Raw genomic sequence first — 27,144 nt, 5'->3', positions numbered from 1 at the left:
TGTTGGTGTCACCTGTAAACTCCCTTTTATCCAACCATTACTTAATAACGTTTGAATTTAATATTGTTGATGTTGAAGTGCAAAATAGGAGGTATTATTTTAGCAGATGTTTGTCTGATGAAGCTATTGCTAAATTTAGGGAGGCCATTGCTCATCTTACGAAAGTGGAAAATAGTGATAGTGATGTAGTCGAGGCCAGTGACTTGGGTTCTACCTCTGCAGATGTTGATTTCCTTGTTAGTAACACTGCTGATTTGTTTTTCAACCGCAGTCCCTGGGCAGGTTGATGGCAACTACACTGTGCACTTCATAAGGGCACATAAGAACACATAAGAGCACATAAAACACTTAATAATAAAAACAATAAATACGTAAAACTTTAAACAAATAAAACACGCTTCATGTTATTTGAACAGGTCACAGAGTATGGTCACACACTTGATTGTCTTTTAACCATGATTTTAACTCAATTTGAAATGAATGATATGTGTCATTGTTTCTGATAGATGTTGGCAGACTGTTCCATGTATGAGATGCTCTTACTGAAAATGCTGACTGACCAAAAGTAGTCTTCCTCCTAGGTATAATGCAGTCCCCTCTTGCTGCAGACCTAGTACGACTATTGTCTGTTGTTTTCTGCTTAACAAAAGCACTAAGAGGGGGAGGAGCTAAGCTGTGCAGTATCTTATAGACAAGACAAGCATCAGTGAATTTGGTAAGATTATCCCAACCCAGTAATTTGTGATTTCTGAGGCAGTTACAGGGATGATAGCTGTTTGGCTTCTTATCAAGCACCTTAATAGTGTGTTGGTATGCTGACTGTGCAGATTTAAGTGTTGTACAGGTATGCTGACTGTGCAGATTTAAGTGTTGTACAGGTATGCTGACTGTGCAGATTTAAGTGTTGTACAGGACGCTTGTGCCCAACTAGTCAGACAATATGACAGATGTGACATGATCATGGCATTGAAATATAATGTTGCAGCCTTGTGATGAAAATTTGACAGATTAAACTTTATGACATTTGTTACGGTTTTAGTTTGTTTTTTAAATGTGAGATCAGAGTCAATTGTTATTCCGAGATATTTAATTAATTAATTACATGCACTCAACACCAGGGTTGGGAGGGGGGCCCACATCACCTGCGTTCCCTCACCGGCCTGGGATAGGTGGGTCGCGATGCCCGGGCCTGGCGGGGCTCGCCGCGCAGCCTGGGGTGCTTTCTGGCGGTGCTGGACCCCCCCATGGAGGGAAACGGTGTTGGACCCCCCGGGGAGGGAAACGGTGTTGGACCCCCCGGGGAGGGAAACGGTGCTGGACCCCCCGGGGAGGGAAACGGTGCGTGATTGTGCGTCTCGCCGTGATATCCTGGGGTTGGCTCATGATCATCAGCTTGCTGGTCACCTTGGTGTAAATAAGACCTATGATCGAGTTCTGCGCCACCTCTTCTGGCCGGGTTTGAAGAGAGATGTGGTGCAGTATTGTAAGTCATGTCATGTGTGTCAGGTTGCTGGTAAACCGAATCAGACGGTTCCGCTAGCGCCATTGTATCCAATCCCGGTTGTAGCTGAGCCTTTTGAAAGGGTTATTGTTGGTTGTGTTGGTCCACTCTTGTGATGTTCCAATGTCTCAGCCTGAACGCTAGGTGGCAGTATGAGCAGGAGTGACATTTACAGCTAGGAGAAGAAGAAGACCTGCACGTTGGAGTTACCTTGTGATGTTGTACGCTTGCTGTTGCTGGAATAAAGAAAAGTAAAAGACCTACAAAGTTGTCCTATTTCAGGACACAACAACTCCCACATAGCAAGTCTGGTAATTGGTTTCTGCTGACTATCATGTGTGCCATACACGGTTTCCTGAGGCTTTACCACTGCGTAAAATAACAGCTCCCGCTGTGGTGAAAGCCTTGATTAAGTTCTTTTCTGTGCTCGGGTTGCCAAAAGTTATTCAGACTGATCAGGGGTCAAATTTCATGTCACGCATCTTTGCTCATGTTCTCAAGCAGCTTGCAGTAAGCCACGTTCACTCGAGTGCGTATCATCCAGAGTTGCAGGGGGCGCTTGAACGATTTCATCAGACACTCAAGTCAATGTTACGTGCATACTGCTTGGAATTTGGAAAAGACTGGGATGATGGAGTTCACTTGATGTTGTTTGCAGTAAGAGAGGTGGTACAGGAATCCTTAGGATTTAGTCCCTCTGAGCTGGTGTTTGCTCAATCTGTGCGTGGCCCGCTGAAATTACTGAAAGAGAAGTGGTTGGCGATTATCTGGCTCCGCCTGTACTTAAGAGGGACGGGAGGAGCAGGTCTGTCTCTCAGACCAGGCAGCCTCACCTTGGTGCCAGGGTTGCTGCCGTGTTTCTTTTGTTTGTTGCTTTGAGGACGGGGGTCTGTCAGTTTGGTTTTCTTTCCTCAGTTTTTGTTTTGAGGTTAGGTCCCTGTTCTTTTTAGGTCAAGGAGGAGGTTCTGGGTCCGACGGCCCACTGCGTGGTTGGCTCAGGCTTCCCTCATGGTCTTTTACTTTATTGTTTTGTTTGGTCAGGCCTCCAGACTCGTGTTGTTAAGTTATGGTGTTTTCCTTGGTTCGTGAATAAACCTGCTTTTATTATTATTACTTAAACTCGAGTGTGGTGTCCTTTTTTTATGTTCTGGTTACAGAGTTGAGCCGAGTGTTCCAACTTGTGATCGTAACAGTGTACAGAAGTGAACAAGAGATGTGCTGAGCTGATTTGAAATGATTAGATCATAATCAAATGTTAATAATTAATTTATTGCAGTTCCATCAGACACATCCAATCCAAACAGTCATGAACAAACACAAACAATGAAACTACAGTTTTAGCCCCATTTATGCTTGTCAGGTCCAGACTGACACCCTCAGCAACTTGGCTAAATCTGCTGGATATTACCAAAAGACAGAGACATCAGTTCAGGTTAAAAACCCACGAGGAGAGAAGTCAGAGGACGTACAGTCACAACCCTCCAAACATCTGTCTGTCTCTGCTTCGTCTTCTCTTTTTATTACTTTAGTTAGAGAAATAACAGGAATAATCGTTCAGTTGCGGCTACAAGCACCAAAATTGTCACACATACTCCTTAGGGGTTGCTCTTTTGATAAAACCATTGTGCCAGAAAAAAAAAAAAGATGGCAGCCTTTTTTCAAGATGGCCGCCATCGAATACACAATAATATTGCATTTCGCAATAAATCCAATAGAGTTGTCCTATTGGAATGATCTTGGTGTCAAATCATAACCTTTTCACTATGTAGAATCTAAATTTGGAGCCATGGACTTACACTTTGGCTTCCTTGTACCATATACCAGGCGATTTTGGACAAAAATAAAATCCCAATTTTTTTTCCTGTAAACCCCATTTTCGATTTCGATTTTCTTGGTAAAACTACAAAAGACAATGGAATAAATTGTTTAAAATATTTTATTTTGATTATTTTGATAGAAAAATAAACAAATTTCCCTATTGGGAATGAAGTGCAACTGAAAGATCCTGTAAATCCTCCTTGAGTTTAGTAAAGTGACAACATTTACAATCTTCTTGACCAAACAAAGTAAAAAATCAATTTTCCGATTTTCCTTTTTTTAACATCGTCTTGATTAATAAATCCGATTTAGATTTAAAATCGATTAATCGCACAATCCCTACCTAATATTCTGCAAAATTTGAGTTTTTTGTGTTATGTTTGACAATGGTAAAAGGGATGGCAGTGTATACTTTAGTATTGTTAGAGGTTTTGTGTGTGGTTTTTTTTGGCACAATGGTTTTATCAAAAGAGCAACCCCTAAGGAGGATGTGTGCCAATTTTGGTGCTTGTAGCCGCAACTGAATGATTCACCTGTTTTCTGCCTGTTATTTCTCTAACTACTTTGGGAAGGCCCTGGTTACACGAGCACCAGCAGCATAAAGGTGGTGGTTAAGACTGCTCATGCATAGTGGGAAATTATTAGCTCACAATAGAAGAATACTAGCAGTCAGTTAATACCTTCAGTCCAAGATGCAGTCAGGCCTCCCCTTCCGCTGGTGCTGCTTGAAAGAACACTTTCACACACAAATGGGTGATAAGAGGATGTGCGCTACTCCCACGTTCCTCTGCGGTGATGAGAAACTGCAGCTTCGGTTTCTCAGCAGCTTCAGTTGACACGTATAAAGCAATAACCACAAGATGAATATTCAAAGTTATGGCATAATCATGAAAAATGATAACTTCAACATTTATCTATATCTATATACAGAATTATTCTAACAACATCCTCAGTTCACTGATTTCAGTACGTTCAAACAAGCAGAAGTTTCTGTTTCTGAGAAAATAAATCAAAAACAAGAATGTTTTGCTCTTTTTTTATTCTACTGGAAACCAAATCTATTGCTCTTCGACAACAAATCCACCTCAAGGGTCAACTGAAATGTAACAAAAGTAAATGTTCAACAGAAACACCTTTGCATGTTCACTTTTAAACAATTCAGGGTTGTTTCCTGTAACTTTGACTTGTCATATATTCCAGGAAACAAAGACACATTGGGGGTTGGAGGTTTTACTTTGAAGATGGATTTAGTGGTTAAGTTGCGCAGAAACAGGAAGTTCCACCATCACGTACAGACCTGCAGCAGAGAAGCATCATTTCATCCAGCAGAGACAGAATGACGCCACGACTGCAGCTCTTCATCACTTTACTGCTTCACTTTGGAGGTAAAGATCAACTCTGACTCATGTTTTAGGGTTTAATTTGATTTAAAAAGACTGTAAAAACCACTCTGAAGTTGTCGTGTACCGTTGAACGTTGCTGTTTCACTAAATGTGTTTTCTTTAATAAAACTCACCTCTGTTACAATCAGACCACTTAAAGACGACGTTACATAACTCCGAATGATTCACCAGAGATGATTGTGTGTTGAAGTTTCTTCTCTGCGCTGACAAACCTAAATATGTAGGTTAAATATGTTTCTAGGGTCAGGTCAATGTGTGAAGTGTCAAACTTTTCTCAGAGTGTTTTTCTCTGCAGCAGGAATCAGTGATGGATGGATCGATCTCTATGACAGACCTGGAGATTACTGGCATGACTCGGTTTATGATTATAATTCCACACTTGTGGATCTGAAAGCTTTATCAGGTGAGTGTTTTGACTTAATAACATCCAGACTGTTAGTTTGAATCCTCCTCATCAACTCTGAGTGAAACGCTGTTAAAAGTTTTTGTGGATTTGTCAGCGACATGAACGTCTGGTGTGTTTGGGATCGTCCTCAACATGATGGATCCTCTCATACCCCTTTTACACCAAGCTGGTTCCAGGGCTGGTTCTGTGCTAGAGCCAGACTTAGCACCAGTTCTTTGGTTTTACACAGCCTATGCACCGGCTCCTGGCTCTCAAAACTGGTGCTACTATAGCACCAGTTTTGAGCTGGGCCAGGTCTAGAACCGCTTTACGTCGGGGGCTGGGGGCGGGGTTACTGAACAACCAAAGCAGAATAAACACGGAAGAGCGCCGTTTTTAGAAACGGAGCGTTGAAGACGGCGGTTAAGTTAGCAGACTCTTTTATTATTACATCAATTTATTTAATAATGTATGTAAAACAGAAGCAGCAGTGGTCTACGGTACAATCCATCAACAGTAACCCGCCGACGGAGCGGCAGCCTCGCGTCCGAGGCCGTGGGGGAGCGTTCCAGCCCTGGGACGCTTCCCCGGGGGCCTGGACGCGAGGCTGCTGCTCGATCGGCGGGTTCTCGGCCCGCGGGGACGTGTCCCAGCCCGCTCCCAGCCCGCGGTTCTGGTTCCGCGTTACACCAATGGCGTAGGCTCTGCGTCGATGTACGCGGCGACGCACGCCGTCATTTCTTAACAGGCGTAGCTACAACTGATAGATTTCATCTATTAAACCAACATTTATCTTCGTAAATTATTTTTTTCATCAAGCGTAATTCTCAACAAAGCTGCAGTCTTCCCCCCCGGGAAGACGGCGCAGGTTGAGCCGGCTGAGGAGCTGCTGTTACCATGGTAACAGCTGCTGCTGTGCCCCGGGGCTGCGGCTCTCGAGTCAAATTTCTTAACAGGCGTTATTTGGATAAACTGAGCCCAGGTTGGGGATCTTAAAGGTTACTTTTAAGCCTGAAAAAAATATTAAAACTTAATTAAAGCTGCAAGCAGCGATGAACGGGCCCTCGTACTCACGGCCACCGCCCCCCATAAGCATATCAGAAAAGACACCACCCACGACTTCCTATGTCAAACCATTCAAAAGTTATAGCAGAAAAAAGGGACAACCAATCAGAAGAAGGGGCGGGGCTAATTCAGGCCAATGAAGGTCAAGGACTCCATACAGAATCTGATGACACCACCCACGACTCTCTATGTCAAACCATTCCAAAGTTATAGCAGAAAATCGGGACAACCAATCAGAAGAAGGGGCGGGGCTAATTAAGGCCAACGAAGCTTAAGAACTCATTACATAGTCCCATGACACCACCCACGACTTCCTATGTCAAACCATTCAAAAGTTATAGCAGAAAAAAGGGACAACCAATCAGAAGAAGGGGCGGGGCTAATTAAGGCCAACGAAGCTTAAGGACTCATTACAGAGTCCCATGACATCACCCACAATTTCCTATGTCAAACCATTCAAAAGTTATGGCAGATAAAAGTATTCTAGGGGGCGCTGTTGAGCCGTTAGGCCACGCCCATTAATGCAAACCATTAAATATCAAATTTATCGCCAGGCCTGGCTTGCATGCAAAATTTGGTGACTTTTGGAGAACTATCAAATATGGACCAATCACATGAAGGGGGGGCGCGCCTTTTGGCGTCTAGCGCCGCCACGGTAACACTTTTGAAAGAGAAAAGTAATGCGTGGTATCGCAGGATGTAGACGCACATTTTGATGTATAACACACTTGGGTGCACGTTACGGTTCGGGCTGAATTAACTGCCGAATGAATGGCATAAATTTCGCCAAAATGACACAATTTATTCAAAATGGCCGACATCCTGTTCGGTTTCGGGCATGACGCCAAGAGACTTTGGTAACACTTTACAATAAGGGTCCCTTAATTAACGTTAGTTAATGCATTATTAAGCATTAACTAACAGTTTAATAATAGTTAAATAACCATTATTATGTATTACTTAACATTAATTAGCATATTAGTTAATGCATTAATAAACAGTTAATTAATGCATTATTAAGCATTAATTAACAGTGTAATAATAGTTAAATAACCATTATTATGTATTACTTAACATTAATTAGCATATTAGTTAATGCCTTAATAAACAGTTAGTTAATGCATTATTAAGCATTAATTAACAGTGTAAAAATAGTTAAATAACCATTATTATGTATTACTTAACATTAATTAGCATATTAGTTAATGCATTAATAAACAGTTAATTAATGCCTACTGCTCAGAGTTAATTAATACATTAGTAAGCATTAATAAACGTTACATGATGTAATTATTTATCCTTATGTATGCATTACTTAGTATTAAGTAATACATTAGTTAATACATAAGTAAAACGTTAATAATGTCCCTAGTAATCATTTACTAATGGTGTTTATTTGGAGTGAATAAGCATTAAGTAACAGCTACCTAATACATCTACTAATCATTCACTAATGGTGTACATGTTTACTGGATGGGCATTATTAAACAACTATTTAGAGTCTTTAGTAATCATTTCCTAATGGTGCTGTGTATGTTATCAGGTAGCTTACCTGACCTTATGAACGGTAACCTGACATAAACCTTAATAAATGTATAGGAGTGGCTCATAACCATTACTTAACCATTAGTGAAGGCTTGCTGGACCCTTATTGTAAAGTGTAACACATTTATCCCTTAGGTAACACATTATTAATGCTTAACTGCCTCATAAGCATTACTTAACCATAATTAACCATTAGTAAATACTATTCTGGACCCTTATTGTAAAGTGTAACACATTTATCCCTTAGGTAACACATTATTAATGCTTAACAGCCTCATAAGCATTACTTAACCATAATTAACCATTAGTAAATACTATTCTGGACCCTTATTGTAAAGTGTAACACATTTATCCCTTAGGTAACACATTATTAATGCTTAACTGCCTCATAAGCATTACTTAACCATAATTAACCATTAGTAAATACTATTCTGGACCCTTATTGTAAAGTGTAACACATGTATCCCTTAGGTAACACATTATTAATGCTTAACTGCCTCATAAGCATTACTTAACCATAGTTAACCATTAGTAAATTAAGCGATCACATATAAAGAAGTTTACACTTTTTATTTAAAACAAAATAAAACAGATAACAGATAACAGATAACATTTGTTATTTGTATACATCTTATACATATATACATATATATATATATATATATATATATATATATATATATATATATATATATATATATATATATATATATATATATATATATGTAACCGCTGTGTACCCGTCCCACCAAGAATCCACATCTAGGCTGGACTGGATGATGAGGCTTTTATTTTGGCAGCTGCAATGAGCGAGACAATACACACCAAAACGATGTGATTAGCACCTCCACTGGTTTTCAACATCATTAGCAGCAAGCTGGAAACTGCTAACAGCATATTAAATAAAGTGCATTTCAAAAGAAAATCATTAGAATAAAATTGACATACATTTTAACAAGATACTTTTATCAGGTGATTGTATAGTGGTTTTAAGTTTCACAATAAATTTACCTAAACATATTTTTAAGTTTCATTTCAACCAGCATCATCCTTTTTAAATATTTATGAAAATAGAAAAATATTATAACAAAAAAATTGGCAGTTAAAATAAATAACCAAATTGCCTTAAACCAGCAAACACATCGGACTACATGAATAACAGCAATGATATTGCTTAACAGTATGAGCCTGAAAATGTGACTTAAAATGATATAAAACGGAGCAGAACAATTTACCTGCAATGAGCGAGACAATACACACCAACACGATGTGATTAGCACCTCCACTGGGTTTCAACATCTATACAAATACAAAATACAAAGTTCGGCAAAACCAAGGTAAATGACGACAGAAACAAAACAAAAACACACCGAAATTGCATGGTAACTTCTGTTACATGACTGTGTATGTTATAAGATTTTTCACGTTAGTTTTAATGCAGTTAATAAACCTTTTTGCAGAGCATCAAAAACTCGTGGCTTACCATTAGTAGCAAGCTGGAAACTGCTAACAACATCCGGTTTCCGGTCATAAAAATAAAAGACCTGAACCGAACTTTACTTTGTACCAGCAGATGGCGCTGTTGGACCCGTCATTGCAGGACACATCCACAGATTATATAGCATATTTCAGCAGGAATTTCAATAAAACAAAAGATATTCTTACACCCGTTACATATATATATATATATATATATATATATATATATATATATATATATATATATATATATATATATATATATATATATATATATATATATATATATATATACACACAACTGTGATAACAGATACGTAACAACAATTCACAGAGGAGAGCTTTGAACAAACATTATTTAGTAACATAATACAATAACACAGTATGATAGGCTGGCATAATTTTATCATCCTTCATTTTATGTATTGTAGCAGAAATGACTTTAGTGGCCTTTATAACCTCCTTGCATCTTTTAGCAAAGTCTGCCACCGTCTCCCCCTTCTCCACCTGATCATATTCTTCTGGAGCAGCTATTGCGAGCTCGGCAATCGCTGCAGTCCTCACAATAGTAAGTCTGTCTACTCCATACTTCTCGAAGGATTTGGCCATATTCTTCCCCGTCTGGAAAATGGCAAGGACTTCCTTGTACCGCTTCACCACATCACCTGGTCCTCCAACTAATATAAACACACAAGAACATGAAGGAATGTATCATTTGAATCCTGAGATTGATGAGAAGAAAAAAACAAATCAGTGTATTTTACTGTTAATGTTCAATGTGCCGCGAGACACACTAATCCCATATGTGACACCTCAACACAGTGTAGAAGGATTTTCTGGCACAACTTCACCAAGGTACATGGAAACACCATGACACACACAGGGAATTATCAAGGCTAAATTGGGAGAAAAAGAGGGGAAAATGCTAAATAAAAATGGACACATTTGGGGTGAATCATTTTTGGAAATGAACATTCATTTGGACCGTACTGGTCCTTCTGGTACATCCCTCTATCAGCGTGCAGGGCTTGAATTTAGCACTCGCCACTTGCCATTTGCGACCCAAATTCCTCAAGGGGCGAGACAGATTTTCTTGCCACTTGGCTAGTTAGAAAAATCGAGATTCCCAACTTTTGTGCCATTTATAAATCAAATTGAGATTCCCAATACTGTGCGCACCATTGCACCTTTTTATTTTTTATTCTTGATGTCAACTCCGGGTGAACCGTCTGAGTCTGACTCTGAAGAATGAATAGTAAACACTCTGAAGAACAACTGGAGAAAATGGACCAATGCAATGTCTCAGTTTGACCAGCAGGGGGCACACTGTATAGTTCCTTAAATGGTTTAGCTGTTGTCTTGTGGTTGTCTTAAGACAGGCTAGGTTGGTTGTTGTAGTCTTAATAAGACACTTTCGAGCTAATAATAAAAAGGCTGCTTGTTTTTAAATTCACTTGTTCGTTCTCATTTGGACATTTTTATCCAGCCCAGAATAAACACATTATTTATACAATACACCTGCTGCATTATAGAATATACAGACAGGACAGGATCAAAGTGTTACTTTGAAGGTGTAATGCTATATATTCCTCCATAAATGTTAGATTTACAATTAAGTAGGCAACTACTGAAATTAAATTATACAAGAACACATCATGCAATCTCATTTTCCACCAATAGTATAGTAGTACACTACTGAATGATAATTGTAGCGTATAGAAAAACAGGATTGATGTAATATGGTACTACGATGACTGCTATATACAAGTGATGTCGAAATACAAAAGTAAAGCAACGTTTTGGTTTTGGCTAGTAAAAAATCTGGTTGGTTAATAACTTTTTTCATCTACTAGCCACTTGGCTAGTAAGTCAAAAAGTTAATTTCAAGCCCTGTCAGCTTGTCATGAGAGATTGATCTACTTGTAGGGACAACAGACACATACAGCTCAAGCCAGCCAAGAAATACGTTTCACATACCCCGCAGGCGAGAGCGATGTTTGCTTTTCTTCGCCTTTTCTCCTTATCCTGTCAGAGCTGGATTCAGAGCTGGATTCAGAGTCATCCTCACTGTCATCTTCACTGTCATGCTGCATCTCAGATCCCCTCATGGCTTCATCATCACTGTCTTCTCTTCTGGACTGTTGAGCCTCCTTGAGACATGTCAAAGCTATGGATGCAAGGATTGATAGTTGATTACATCAGTTTGATTGCTTATTGTATACAAACACCTACAACAACAAACACAGCTATGACACAACTTTCGCACCCACAGCGTACACACCCATCATTCTTTAACCCTCGAGCATCCCTTAAAATTAATATACACTTTTTACCCATAGTCCAAATTTGCCTCATTGACTACCATCTCATAAAAGTGCAATAAAAATGTAATACATATTTATTTTCACTTTCACCACATAAAATCTTTTCAACAACTTCAGACCTAGCCATAGATATAAAGTTAAATATAATCTTTAAACATTATTTTTACAACTCCTGATTTTTTCAATAGAAAAATCACAAAATATGCAATATTTTCAAAAATTGGGTTCAAAGTGAAATATATTACAGCATTGACTATGTCAATAATTGATAACATTTATTTTGATGCATTATTATTTTTGGAACAATGATTGTTCATTTAAAAAAACTTACACTCTTTACCTTCATGTCCAAATTTGCCCCATTGACTCCCATTATAACCACATATTTTTTATGTACTGTAATTCTTACCTATTATAATTTTTTTCAGACAAATTCCTAATAAATCTAAGCCTTTACCTTCAAAATACAGAGAAAACAGGTTTTATGTCTGGTGACCCCCCCAAAACTAGCAGGGGCAGCTTCATCACATCAAGTTTCAGTGACGTCTCATCCATCCCGCTCCGTGTTTAGTTGGGGTCTTCCGTTTAAAAAAATGTCAGCCTCCACAAGGTGTATTAGCTTCTACACACACCCAGCTACATGACTGAGAAGTCAGTCTTTCAAATTTACCGACGTAAACTTGAAAGTTTACATTTTGTCAGAATGATGTATTTGTTATGACAACTCGAATTGTGAACTTTTCAAAAAAAGTGTCATTAACATTAAGAGCTAACAGTTTAACGTAGTTAGATTAATCTTACCATGTTTTCCAGATGAATTTCCCTTTTCCGCTTTTTCCTTCTGTGTGGTTATCCTGGTCCTGTGAGGTGAGACTCCGAGCTCATCCATCTTGAGACGCTTTTGTAGCTGGGGCCGCGGTCAGTGCGCGCAAAGAAAAAAGTGCGGCGTGCGGCGTTCAGGCCAATTCGGAACTAAGGCTTTTAACTAAGGCCTAATATTGGTGCTCCTAATGGGGAAATTCAGAGTCTTCTTGGAGAATCAGTTTTCTGACATCACACAACAATGTCTAATGTCAATGTCTGGAACGCTTTGAAGACAGAAATGGGAGTTTTCCATGGGGAAACCCAGACCCAATCACCTGCACACCCTGAACTGGCAGGGCAGGACGCACTGCCAAAGCTACTTCCCCCTTAACCTGATCTGAAAAGAGCACTACCTTATGCAATGGAGCAGGGAACACAGACAACCCCATATCCCTGACCAAAACCGAATCACCAGTGTCAGTGGCTGATGTAAAAGACAACACCGATGCCACTATGAAGGAGTCTAAAGCACCAGAGTCTCGCAAAATTTTGACAGGAACTTTTTTATCACTTCCTACCAAAGAGACAAACCCATCACTGACATGCTTGTGATAACCAGGATCAATTTCATCACTGTTAGCCTGACCAGAGTGTTCTGTAGAAGAAGCAACAGATTCCTCAAGAGGAAACAGAGTCTCGGACAAAGAATGAGCAGCTAATGTTGACGGAAGTTTGACCTGAATCCAACTTGCTACCAGCATTTCCCGTCTTGAAAGGAAAAGAATCACTCCCAGTACCTTTTTGATGACGACCAACAACATTATCCCTCCGTCCATAGTCCCAACGTACTTTATGAATCAGGGCATATTCATCAGCTATGACAGCAGCTTTAGCCAAAGTCTTAGCCTTCTTCTCACTCAAATAAATAGCCAGGCGCTCAGGAAGCGTTTCTTTAAACTGTTCTAGCAACAGTAGTTCACTCAACTGTTCAAAAGTCTGAGCATCAGAGGCCAGTCTCCAACGACCAAAAAGGGTAGACAATTCACGTGCAAACTCTACATAAGTCTCTCTCTCATGCTTTCTTGCACTCCTAAATTTCTGTCGATAAGCCTCAGGCACCAATTCATATGCTTTTAAGACGGCCATTTTAACCTTGAGATAGTTAACACTTACTGATAAAGGCAAAGCAGAATAAGCCTCCTGGGCTTTACCAGTCAATACACACTGTAACAGGAGGGTCTGCTCAGAATCAATCCACTTCCTGTTCTTGGCCAACCTCTCAAAGAGCAAGAAGAATGTATCTGGATCCTTCTCTGAAAATACGGGCACCAACCGCAAAGAACCAGAGACATCAAAGGTCAGAGAGGTACCTGCCACAGGTTATCCCTTCCCAACTGCTATGGGATCAAGAATCTTCCCCTCCTTGATTAAGTCCAGCTTGTAACGCTCAAACTCCTGACGCTCTCTCGCCTGCTGCAGCTCAGCTTCACGTAACCTCATAGTATATTTGAACTTCTCCATCTCTAGAGCCTGCTCCTGTGCACGAGTAGTTTGTAATTTATTCTGCAAAGACAACAGTTCTTTTTTCTGTTCAAAAGTTAAAGGCACCTCAATCCCAGCTATAGGCCTCACAAACTTTTGCGACAGCTCTGGCTCAACCTGAGGAGAAATGTCCCCGGGCAACTGGGTGTCACTACCTTCAATTTCAGAAGACAAAACCCCAAACTGAACCAAACCATCCTTTAGTGCACACAAAATGTTAGCTTTACGCCCCTGACTGGGGATTTCAACACCAAAATGCTCTGCCACCTTCAACAAACGATCCTTGGTGTAAGTCTCCAGCAGACTTTCACTAGGATTCTGCAAAAAATCCTCAATCGCAGACATAATTGGAACAACAGCTGATCCACAAAAAACAAGTACTTACACCTGACAAACTGACCACAAACAATGAAAGCCACAAAGCGGAACAACCTTCCCCCTGGCTACCTACCTAACCCGAAAACTAACTGTCTGTCTCAACCCTAGTCTTCATGCAAATAGCGCTGGTGGGAGATTTAAACACTAAGCCCAATGACCCGGCCAGGCAACCATTAAAAATGGCGACCTACCTAGTCAGTCATGGATGTGTACCCGAAGCACAAGGCCGTGGCAATACTAATGCACAAAAACAACAAACTAAAACAACAAACTAAAACAAAAAACAACGAATCCACGAATGGATATCGTTCTGATACCTATCGGGGAAGTAGTTCCACTGACAAGGCTGTTTTATTCACACCGGATCAGAAGCAAACAACAAAAATGAGGCAGGTTAACTATTATCTACAGTTGTAACCAACCGAGCCTGAAATCCAATTCAACCTAAATCACCACATATGTACCCTTTAAATATGTGAGACTCCTCCAAAACCAATGCTTCAATTTAAGCAACTGCCACAAAATTCAACAGCAACCACTGTATCTTACTCACCAAAGTGGACGAGCCCCCATTTGTTACAAACCTGGCTCACAGTTTGCAACAAAAGAGTCTCCACACACAATTCAAGGTACAAAAAGATGATTTATTTAACTAAATATACTCCCAAATGAAAGTAAAGTAGGTTGTCATGTTGTGAGTGTATGCAGTGAGTGTGTGTAGTTGTAGATGTGTGTAAAACAGAATAAACAACCAAAGCAAACCCAAATTACACCATGTTGGCCATGTGGCTGTCAGCTGCTCAATCAAGGAGAGAGTGAGCAGGCTGACAACTGAGCCTTTTATAATAGTGAGACCACACCCTCAGGTGTGGTCAATAAGGTTGGACGGCCGCCCTCTTCAGCCACAAGGACAGGAACTGCTGTGAAGATACACAAATTAGTAAGGCCGTCACAATACTGTGTTATTGTATTATGTTACTAAATAATGTTTGTTCAAAGATCTCCTCTGTTCGAATTGTTGTTACGTATCTGTTATCACAGATGTGTGTGTGTATGTATGTATATATATATATATATATATATATATATATATATATATATATATATATATATATATATATATATGTATGCATGCATGTATGTATGTATGTATGTATGTATATATATATATATATATATATATATATATATATATATATATATATATATATATATATATATATATATATATATATGTTTTATTTTGTTTTAAATAAAAAGTGTAAACTTCTTTATATGTGATTGCTTAATTTACTGATGGTTAACTATGGTCAAGTAATGCTTATGAGGCAGTTAAGCATTAATAATGTGTTACCTAAGGGATACATGTGTTACACTTTACAATAAGGGTCCAGAAAAGTATTTACTAATGGTTAATTATGGTTAAGTAATGCTTATGAGGCAGTTAAGCATTAATAATGTGTTACCTAAGGGATAAATGTGTTACACTTTACAATAAGGGTCCAGAATAGTATTTACTAATGGTTAATTATGGTTAAGTAATGCTTATGAGGCAGTTAAGCATTAATAATGTGTTACCTAAGGGATAAATGTGTTACACTTTACAATAAGGGTCCAGCAAGCCTTTACTAATGGTTAAGTAATGGTTATGAGCCACTCCTATACATTTATTAAGGTTTATGTCAGGTTACCGTTCATAAGGTCAGGTAAGCTACCTGATAACATACACAGCACCATTAGGAAATGATTACTTAAGACTCTAAATAGTTGTTTAATAATGCCCATCCAGTAAACATGTACACCATTAGTGAATGATTAGTAGATGTATTAGGTAGCTGTTATTTAATGCATATTCACTCCAAATAAACACCATTAGTAAATGATTACTAGGGACATTATTAACGTTTTACTTATGTATTAACTAATGTATTACTTAATACTAAGTAATGCATACATAAGGATAAATAATTACATCATGTAACGTTTATTAATGCTTACTAATGTATTAATTAACTCTGAGCAGTAGGCATTAATTAACTGTTTATTAATGCATTAACTAATATGCTAATTAATGTTAAGTAATACATAATAATGGTTATTTAACTATTATTACACTGTTAATTAATGCTTAATAATGCATTAACTAACTGTTTATTAATGCATTAACTAATATGCTAATTAATGTTAAGTAATACATAATAATGGTTATTTAACTATTATTAAACTGTTAATTAATGCTTAATAATGCATTAACTAACGTTAATTAAGGGACCCTTATTGTAAAGTGTTACCGAGACTTTTCTTTAAGTTGTGACATGATACAGGTGTGTACCGATTTTCGTGCATGTACGTCAAACCGTATCGTGGGGCTTGAGGCACAAAGTTTTCAAGGGGGCGCTGTTGAGCCATTTTGCCACGCCCATTAATGCAAACCATTAAATATCAATTTTTTTGCCAGGCCTGACTTGCATGCAAAATTTGGTGACTTTTTGGGGACGTCTAGGGGCGCAAAAAGGCCCTCCTTTCGTCAGAAGAAATAAATAAAGAAAGAAAGAAAGAAAGAAAAATTCCTTACAATAGGGCCTTTGCACTGCAAGTGCTCGGGCCCTAATAAAGTGCCATATTAACAGCGCTACAGCTGAAATTAAAACAGCTTTTGGCTCTCAGCTTCCTGATCAGGGTAGGGATGAAAACGTGGGGGAGTGGTGGTGACGTATACAGTAACGTGATGACGTGGCTCTCTGGCCAGCTGCTGGCCAACACCAGCTTGTGTAAAAGCAAACGGTTCTTACTTAGAACCAACCGCGAACCGGCTCTAGCACCAGCACTAGCACCAGCCCTGGAACCAGCTTGGTGTAAAAGGGGTACTAGAGGAACTGGACCACAAACACCTGACGTTTATTTACACGTTGAAATATTTGATGTTTCCGTCAGACAATCACTCAGTAAAACTGGATCAGTAAAATGAGGAGTTTCTCTTATTCAAGTGGTTGAAATAACAGTTTTTTGAGTGTTTTTCTCTACAGGAGTAATTGTTCTCCATCACGAAGCTGGAGATGACGTCGTTTTACCATGTCAAATTGAATCTTCATCCGACGACTGTTTTAATCCATACTGGATTTACAACAACATTCAAAATGCTGAACACATCAAGGTTCGTTTGGGATATATTGAGGAGGAGTCACCTGGAGCTGACAGGATGAATGTGAGCAGTAACTGCTCTCTGATCATCAACAACATCACTGCTGAAGATGCTGGTTATTACAGCTGTTGGAATGGATATGGTTATTCCGCACATGTGTATCTGAATGTTGTGACAGGTGAGTGTTTTGACTTAATAACATCCAGACTGTCAGTTTGAATCCTCCTCATCAACTCTGAGTGAAACGCTGTTAAAAGCTTGTGTGGATTTGTCAGCGACATGAACGTCTGGTCTGTTTGGGATCGTCCTCAACATGATGGATCCTCTCAGAGGAACTGGACCACAAACACCTGACGTTTATTTACACGTTGAAATATTTGATTTTCCATCAGAGAATCACTCAGTAAAACTGGATCAGTAAAATGAGGAGTTTCTCCTATTCAAGTGGTTGAAATAACAGTTTTTTGATTTTTTTTCTCTACAGCAGGAATTGTTCTCCATCACAGAGCTGGAGATGACGTTGTTTTACCATGTCACCTTGAATTTACATCCGACGACTGTTATCATCTTGACTGGATTTACAAAAACATTCAAAATGCAGATGGACACTTCAAGGTTATTGATGGAGATTTTGTGAAGACGTCACCTGGAGCTGACAGGATGAGTTTGGGTCACTGCTCTCTGATCATCGTCAGCATCACTGCTGAAGATGCTGGTCGTTACACCTGTAGGGATGGATATGGTTATTCCGCACATGTGTTTCTGAATGTTTTAACAGGTGAGTGTTTTGACTTAATAACATCCAGACTGTCAGTTTGAATCCTCCTCATCAACTCTGAGTGAAACGCTGTTAAAAGCTTGTGTGGATTTGTCAGCGACATGAACGTCTGGTGTGTTTGGGATCATCCTCCACATGATGGATCCTCTCAGACAGTGGCGTCAATTCAGTCAAAGCTAAGATACGGCAAGGTTACGAGTCACAGAACTTAAAGGGGCCCTATTATGAAAAACACGTTTTTTCTTGTTTTAACATATATAAAGTGGTCTCCCCTCACCCAGCCAGCACAGGGGAGACAAATTACCATGAATTTCTGCAAGCTCTCTGACCCCCGCCTTACAGAGTCCCCCAGTGTCATGTGGTTTTTTTTGAGCCGATTCAAATTTGCTCCCGTCGTGACGTCACGACGGGAGCAGATTTCCATAGGTTCAGCCTCCGCTGCTGAAACCACGCCCACAACCAGATCTCTCCCCGGCTGGAGCGGTGCTTCCTTCAGCCAGTCGGACGCTGCGCCGCGGCGGAGCGGATCCGGGTTAAATCATCCAGGTTCCCGGGTGGTTTGGGAGCTGGGTCCTCGGGGGTCCTTCCCAGGTCAGACCAGCTTCACCCTCCGAGATTTTCAGGCAAATCTGTCGGTTTGATCCCCGGTAACGGGCGATGCGCCGCGGATGTGCTCCGGAGCGGATCTGTGCACCCGCTGTGGGGTTGCAGCGCCCGTCGCGCAGCATCCGCCGGGCAGATCCGGCTGAAATTCCGCTGGTCGGTCCCCGGGAGTCCCAGCTACCAGTCCAGGCCGGTTCCTGCGGTCCCGGCCGGTCGGAACCGGTCAGATTCCCTGGTTAAAGCCGCGGTGATGCGCGCTGCTCCAGCCGGGCGCCCGGCGTGGCTCCGGGGCCAGCGTTCAGCATCCGCCGGGCAGATCCGGCTTAAATAGTGCATAAATGTTATTTATATACAACTCATATTTTATTTTTTTAACAATAAAGTTTCCATTTGTGAAAATTCAGTGTTGTGATAATTTACAGGCTCGGGCTGCTCTGGCGGAGCGAGGTTTATTCTCCTCCCCTGCTACACGTCATTCAGGGAGCCAATCAGCACAGAGCCTCATTATCATACCCCCCCTTCCCTAAAAATGAGGCGCAGAAAAAGAGGTTAGAAGCAGTAAAACTAGTGACAGGGCCCACAGGCTGGATTTATGATTTATGTAGAAAAAACAAGGTTTAGATTGTTTTTAAGACATTCAAGGCCTGTTTAAAATATACATTAAATGCCATAATAGGTCACCTTTAACTACAGTATCAGTCAACATGCCCAGCAAATCACAGAAGTCTGCTATGTAACTTACTATTTTTTTACTTTTTCAATTGCAGCCTCACTCACATCCTGCTACTATGAACACTACACTTTAACAACGACTGGATCAATTCAGCCAACGCGCCTTTACGCATCCGTTTTCTGCACCACAGACAGCCAGAGCAGAGTTAGAGAGCAGAAAAAGCGTATCTGACAAACGGAATTTAACTCGTTCTGTTCACTTTATCCACCATGTCAGTGCAACAATATCACAGGGACATCCCAGTTTAATTTCAAACAGTTAAAGTCCAAATACAAAAAGGAGAGGGAGGAGCAGAAGAGAGAAAGAGAGAGAGAGTAAAAAAAAGTCAAATATTTCCCTTAATCAGATTTATAAGAGGGTAGGGTGATTTGATATCTGACTTTAAGATGAACTTGCATAATTAATCCATCAGTGGCTAACGGACCCGTTAATAGCCCGAATCCCTCCACTGCTGGGGCAACATTGGGCCATCAAATTTTAATTTTTTATTTACTACACGGGGTGTTAGAAAGGGAGGCGGCACAGCTTCAATTTTTAAAAACATATTAGCTACAAAGGAGGTCTCTTTTAACAACTACTCCTCATTTGAACACCTTGCCTTTGTTTTTAGCAGTCCTCCTATTCTTTGTTTAACTGTTTATAGACCACCCCATCACTCCACTGTTTTTATCAGTGAATTTTCAGAGCTTTTATCAGTCATACATACCACTTACAACAGAATTTTAATAACTGGTGATTTTAATCTACACATTGACAATACCTCCGACCCACTGTCGAGAGAATTTTTAAACCTTTTAAACTGCATGGATTTTACCCAACATGTCACACAGCCGACTCACAACAGAGGACACACCCTGGACATAGTCATAACCTATGGCCTGTCCACCGGTGTGTCCTCTGTTGTCGACCTGGCTGTGTCTGACCATTACTGCGTGTTTTTTAACGTCACCAGTCTTAACCATCAGGAAGCCTCGATGAGAACGGTGAGGAAACGCTACCTAACTTTTGAAGTGGCTGCAAATTTTATTGAGAATTTACAGAGCACTCCTGCTGATGTTTTACCTGCATCATGTGATTTTATTGTTGATAATTTTAACAGGAAACTAGAATCCACTCTGAACTCAGTTGCTCCACTTTTAACAAAAACCATAAAAACTAAGCCTACACCCCCATGGAGAACTGAGGAAGTCAAAAAATCAAAAAGAAAATGCAGGAGTGCTGAGAGAAGGTGGAGAAAAAGTAAACTTACAATACATTATCAGATATTTCGTGAACAACTCAAATCCTACAATAAAACCGTCAAACAGGCAAGAATTGCCCATGTCTCAAAACTCATTACAGACAATAAAAACAATTCTAAATTTATTTTCTCCACCTTCGATCTTTTAACAAATGTACATTTTAAGAATTCGTCACAACCACCAACAGACAATCTTTGTGAGGATTTTGCAGACCACTTTGGAAGTAAAATTGACAACATTAGGTCCAGTCTTTTACCACATCAAAATGTCATTTTTAACACATCTGGACAGTTGCTTTTACCCGAGGAAACACTGGAGAGTTTTGCCCTGGTTGATGCGAGGACACTTGGTCGAGTTTTCTCCCAGGTAAACCCAACAACCTGCCTTTTAGATCCCATTCCCACATCACTTTTAAAGACATTTTATGAATTCTTTGAGGAACATATTTTAAATATAGTAAATTACTCTCTTCAGACGGGTGTCTTCCCTGCCGCCTTTAAAATGGCGGTGGTGAAGCCCCTTCTGAAGAAGAGTAATTTAGATCACAGCATTTTTAATAACTACAGACCTGTATCCAACTTACCCTTTTTAAGTAAGATTTTAGAAAAGCTGGTTTTTAACCAAGTAAATTATTTTCTAATAAGAAACAATATTTCAGAGAAATTTCAGTCTGGCTTTAGGATGAACCACAGCACCGAGACAGCCCTTTTAAAGATTTTAAATGACATCAGGTGCAATTTAGATAACCGCAAACTGACAGTCTTGGTTCTGCTGGATCTTAGTGCCGCCTTCGATACAGTAGACCATCACATTTTATTAAACAGACTGAAGCACCTGGTGGGCCTCTCTGGTACTGTTTTTAACTGGTTCCGCTCCTATCTCACAGATCGATCTTTCTTTGTAAGTTTGGATACATGTTCCTCCAGAATGCATGAAATTAAGTGTGGGGTCCCCCAAGGGTCAATTTTAGGTCCGCTTCTTTTTAACCTTTACATGCTTCCCTTGGGGGACGTCATCAGGAGACACGGCATCAGCTTCCACAGCTACGCTGATGACACACAGCTGTACATCGCCGTGTCTCCTGATGACACAGGGCCACTTGATGCCCTTTTTAACTGTATTTTAGATATTAAGTCATGGATGGCAGATAATTTCCTACAGCTCAACCAGGACAAAACAGAGGTTTTAGTTATTGGTCCTGAAGGCCAGAGAGAGAAACTTTTACCAAAACTACAAGATTTTAAACCTTCGCAACGTGTAAAGAACCTGGGTGTTATTTTTGACTCTGAGCTCACTTTTATTCCACACATAAAGAATATTACGAAGATAGGTTTTTACCATCTTAAGAATATAGCCAGAGTCCGCCCGTTTCTCTCTCAGGCCAGCACGGAGGTGCTGATGCATGCTTTTATCTCTAGTCGTTTAGATTATTGTAATGCCCTGCTCTCTGGTCTTCCTAAAAAGAGTATTAAGAACTTACAGCTATTACAGAACTCAGCCGCTCGCGTGCTGACGAGGACCAGAGGGCGGGAGCACATTACCCCTGTTTTAAAATCGCTGCATTGGCTCCCCGTCCGCTTCAGGATTGATTTTAAGGTTCTTTTACTGGTTTTTAAGTGTCTTAACGGTCTTGGGCCATCTTATTTATCTGATCTGCTTTTACTGTATCAACCCTCGCGGACCCTGAGGTCCTCTGGTACCGGCCTTTTAACCATTCCCCGAACCGCGACCAAAACCCACGGTGAGGCTGCATTCAGCCATTATGGCCCTTATTTATGGAACAGCCTGCCAGAGAACCTCAGGGCCGCAGAGAACGTTGATATTTTTAAAAGGAGGCTCAAGACACACCTTTTTAGTCTGGCTTTTATCTGATCTTATTTACCTAGTGTTTTTAGCTATGTATTGTGTCTACTTCTTTAGCTCTTTTATTATCTCTAAAACTTTAATCCATTTTAGTGACTTTTTACTTTATGTTATTTATTATTCATCTTAAGTTTTATATAGATTTCTCTAAAATTTTACACTTTTAGGCATTTCTTACTTTCTTTTAATCTTTTAGTTTTTAGCTCCAGTGTTTCCTCAGGGGGGTCGTTCACACTGGGAGGTGTGCCTGCTCCGCCCATGGGGGTGTCGTCATGGGGATCCCTCAGGCCTGGGTGGCTGGGGGGGGGCTCCACCTTCTGTGTGGGGTCTGCCCTGGTCTGTCCGGGTTGGGGGGGTCTCTGTGGCGATGCTCCTTGTGGTCGTGGCCGGTGGAGCTTCTCAGTGTGGACGGCCACCCATAGGTAGTGTTTTTCTCACCTGGATCGTTAGTGCTAAGCCATGTCACCAGTCCACTTACTGTGTGTGTGTGTGTGTGTGTGTGTGTGTGTGTGTGTGTGTGTGTGTGTGTGTGTGTGTGTGTGTGTGTGTGTGTGTGTGTGTGTGTGTGTGTGTGTGTGTGTGAGTGTGAGTGTGTGCACATGTATATGAGTGTGAGTGAGTGTGTGTGTACGCGTGTGGGGTGGGGGGTGGGGTCATATGGAATGTTTTAAATTGTGTTTTTTATTGTTACTTTATTCTGCATGTAAAGCACCATGTGTTGCATTTTATATTGTATGATTTGGTGCTATACAAATAAATAAAGTTTAAGTTTAAGATCATTTACCGTCTTTAAAAAAAATAAATTAGTAAGTAAAACTGCAGCGCGCTAAAGACAAGATTGATAGTGACCTCTGTCGTCAGGGATGCTGGAACATTTCAATATATGAGGGGGAACAAGTGTTTGGAAAGATAATACCTAGTGAAATAGATCATGTTGTTCTGACTTGCATTTGTAGTTCTTTTATATGTATTAAATAATAGAATAATCAATAGAAATAGACAGAGTAATTCCATAAATGTATTTAAAAAAATACCTTGCCGTAACCAATTGACACCCTGGTCTCAGAGGAACTGGACCACAAACACCTGACGTTTATTTACACGTTGAAATATTTGATTTTCCATCAGAGAATCACTCAGTAAAACTGGATCAGTAAAATGAGGAGTTTCTCATATTCAAGTGGCTGAAATAACAGTTATTTGTTTTGTTCCAGTCTCTCCATCTCCACCAGATGTGGATAAACTCCAATAAAGTCAGTTAAAGTGTTAATTTTGACTTTCTGACCATTTTGTTGATTCCTTTGGTTCCAGATTCCAGTGTGATCAATACCAGATGGATTATTGGATGGCTGGTCGTGGGACTGATGGTGGTTCTGGTCAGCATCGCTACGTTTCTCATCATTTACAGGATGAAAGTTAAAAGGAATAATCCCAGAAATCAAACAGGTGTGTTTGACCTTCCTGTCAGGTTGTTGTTTAGTTTCTGAAGTTAGATTGAGTTGAACTCTGAAACAAAATCAAACAGCATTTTAGCAAATTGAAATAAAGCAGTTAATGTAAAGAAGGTTGTAGTGTAGTGTTAATTGGTCTAAATCCACAGTTTTGTGTGTTAACTGCAATTTTAGGAATATAGCCAATACTAAATTACAATCAGGGAACATTAGATATTTAGGCATAAACATCTCCCCTAGGCTGTCAGAGTTAATAAAATTATGTTCAGCTTTTAAAGAAAATAGAAGATGATCTTTCCAGATGGAGCTCTCTCCCCATTTCACTCATGGGAAGAATAGTCACCATTAAAATTATGGTTTTACCAAAAGTAAATTATTTTTTCTCAATGATACCATGCAAACCTCCTCTTTCCTGGTTTAAATCATTGGACTCATTTGTATCTGTGGAAAAATAAAACACCACGTATTAGTTTGAAGACATTATAAAAATCCAAAGGATGTGGAGGTTTAGAGTTACCTAACTTCCAGTATTACTTCATAGCCAATAAATTACAGTATATTGTAAAATGGTCGAAAAATCATCCTTTAGATAGTCAATGGCTGGACTCAGAGCAAGTGTTTTGCAACGAGCTAGAAATTTCACAGTTACCATTTATTAGTCAAAGCATTAAACATCATCAATGTTTCAAAAGCATTAATATTAGCACAACTCTGACAGCCTGGTGGGAATTCCTTAAAGTAGCTAAAATTTCACTTTTTCCATGTGTTGATTCCCGCCGGTGACGCTGTGGGCGCTGAAGTGCGTGTTAGTTCCCCCATGACTTCAGCACCCACACCCTGGGTGGGGTTGGAACCCTCAACCCTCACCCTGGGTGGGGTTGGAGAAAGGGCCTTTCTGTGTGGAGTTTGCATGTTCTCCCCGTGTTCCCTTATGGTGCTTTTCCACTAGCACTTACTCAGCCCGACTCGCCTCGGCGCGGCTCGTCCCGGCTCCACCCGTTTTGTCCTCGTTTGTTTTTCCACAGCCAGGTGAGAAGTGGGGGGGTTGGGGTGAAGCGGCTGTGACGTACTCGATTGGGCAACTGCTTTGTTCGTGTCGGCGCAGATGAAAAATCAGCTGGAGCTGCGAGCGGCTGAGAATAAAACAGAGTTCCTGGTGGATCTGATCGTTCCTTATCACCCGTCTACATCCCTTTTTTAATTCTCTCGTCAGCACCAGGTTTATGAACATCTGCACCTCAGAGTTGGATCACCAAACAGACGTTTGCGCTGTATAATAAAATCGCCACGAGCAGCGAGTCGTTCTCGCGCTGACTCCCATTTCCTGATTCAAACGTCTGACGGCCCCGCCCCCCGACCAATCAGTGGCGTGTATTGTGGTGACGTCAGATATAGTGCTGGCTCAGCCCGGTTAGAACCTTGGCAGAATGGTTACAGAAAAAGTATCTGCTTGGAGCGGCTCCACCCGCCTTGGCCCGTAGTGGAAAAGCGCAAGACGGGGGCGTGGCGGGTAGAAGCGAGCTGAGTAGATACTAGTGGAAAAGGACCATTAGGTAGCTAATGTGAGCTTCCCTCACAAAAACATGCACAAGTCCTGGGCTCTACTGCCCCCTCTGGCCAACCGGGGAACAGATGGGGTGGGGAGGATCCGGACGGAATAACGTGATCCTTCCACGCGCTACGTCCGGCTGGAGAATCCCCACCCTGTCTGGTGAAAAGAAGCGGCCTGCTCACTCCTCAGGTTAAGGAGGAGACCTGAGCTCAGTGCAGGAACTCCCGGGGTTGGTAGAGGATGGAAATGCCCAGGACTGTTACTTAGATAGGAGCACTGGGTGATGAAAAAAAATTGGGAAAAATCGGGATATTGGGATAAAAATATTTAAGGAAAAAAAGAACGGTCCATTATCATGTAAATATGATCTTGATCTCCCTCTGGTGGTAAAAACATGAATTACAAGAACATTGTATGTTTCCACAGGTGAACTATGAAGACGATGAAGACCTGCCTGCTTCTGTCTGATCCACAGATCAATAAATCAGCTGTGTGTGATGGAAACATTAGCGTTAGCCTGGCTACAGAGCAGCAGACGGATGTTTGGTCTCTGAAAGCTCAGCTCTGTTTATGACAATCCTAGTGTTTAGTCTTCATCATTTTGTGATCTTCAAAAATCCTCTGCAGCTTTTCCTCGGTGTCACTCCTGCATCGAGGAGCCTGATGGATGTTTGAGCCGCTAGCATGCTAACGATGTATTAAATCTCCTAAACTGGGATCATCTCTCTTTATTCCTGATAGTTTCATGCATATATTAATCATGTTTGTAAAATAGCATTTTTCCATCTCTGTAATGTCATAAAGATTAGGAACATCCTCTTGATCTCCATCCTTTTTTGGGGAATCAGTTAATGAAGGCATTATCTGTTATTACGGTTTTAAGATACATATTGAAGTTACATTTGTTTTAATCTGAGCTTGTATTTTGTTTCATGCTGTTTATCAGTTGTAGTTCAGTCAACTAAAATAATTTGTAGTGCTCTGTCAGCTATATTGCAGCTTTATATTTGTAGCCTCACGTGCTTTATACCTTTAAGGTACCGTGAAATATGTTGATCTATGGAGTTTATCCAATAAGTGTTCATTGTTGTATTCTTTTTATTTCAGTTTTACCCAATTCATATGCTGTACACAATAAAGCCATCATTATTCGCTACAGTGTGTGGAAGGAGTTATCTGTCTGCCTAGTTGAGGAAGGGGGTGTTACGGGGTGAGGATTTGGACCCAAATGCAGCACACGGAGCACACGGTGGTAGGTTTGTCTGGTTTACTTTATTACCCTCAACGGGGACGAAGAGCAGGCAGGAATGCAGGACAAGGATCAGGCAGCAATCGGTGTCAGGTTCGGAAGACAAGGTCAGGCAACGGAGAGCAGGAGACAAGGCAGGATCCAGGAACAGGCAGGGTCCGGGAACAGGCAGGGTCCAGGAACAGACAGGATCCAGGAACAGGCAGGGTCCAGGAACAGGCAGGGTCCAGGAACAGGCAGGGTCCAGAAACAGGCAGGGTCCGGGAACAGGCAGGGTCCAGGAACAGA

At 40.6% G+C, this 27,144-nt stretch overlaps 1 protein-coding gene across 1 annotated transcript; it reads left to right on the top strand.

The window, feature by feature from the left end:
- The first annotated feature begins 4,591 nt into the window (after positions 1-4,591).
- LOC133438749 (uncharacterized) lies at positions 4,592-26,706 on the top strand. Its single transcript, XM_061717417.1, has 6 exons — positions 4,592-4,704; positions 5,018-5,125; positions 17,271-17,564; positions 17,871-18,164; positions 23,916-24,050; positions 26,034-26,706. The coding sequence occupies exons 1-6, from the start codon at positions 4,656-4,658 to the stop codon at positions 26,042-26,044; spliced, it is 891 nt and encodes a 296-aa protein (XP_061573401.1). The 5' UTR covers positions 4,592-4,655; the 3' UTR covers positions 26,045-26,706.
- Positions 26,707-27,144: the final 438 nt, after the last annotated feature.

Source organism: Cololabis saira, unplaced genomic scaffold (assembly GCF_033807715.1).
Source record: "Cololabis saira isolate AMF1-May2022 unplaced genomic scaffold, fColSai1.1 scf125, whole genome shotgun sequence".
NCBI classification, from domain to species: Eukaryota; Metazoa; Chordata; class Actinopteri; order Beloniformes; family Belonidae; genus Cololabis; species Cololabis saira.
The sequence above is the reverse complement of the archived record's forward strand: the minus strand, read 5'-3'. Positions and strand labels throughout refer to the sequence as shown.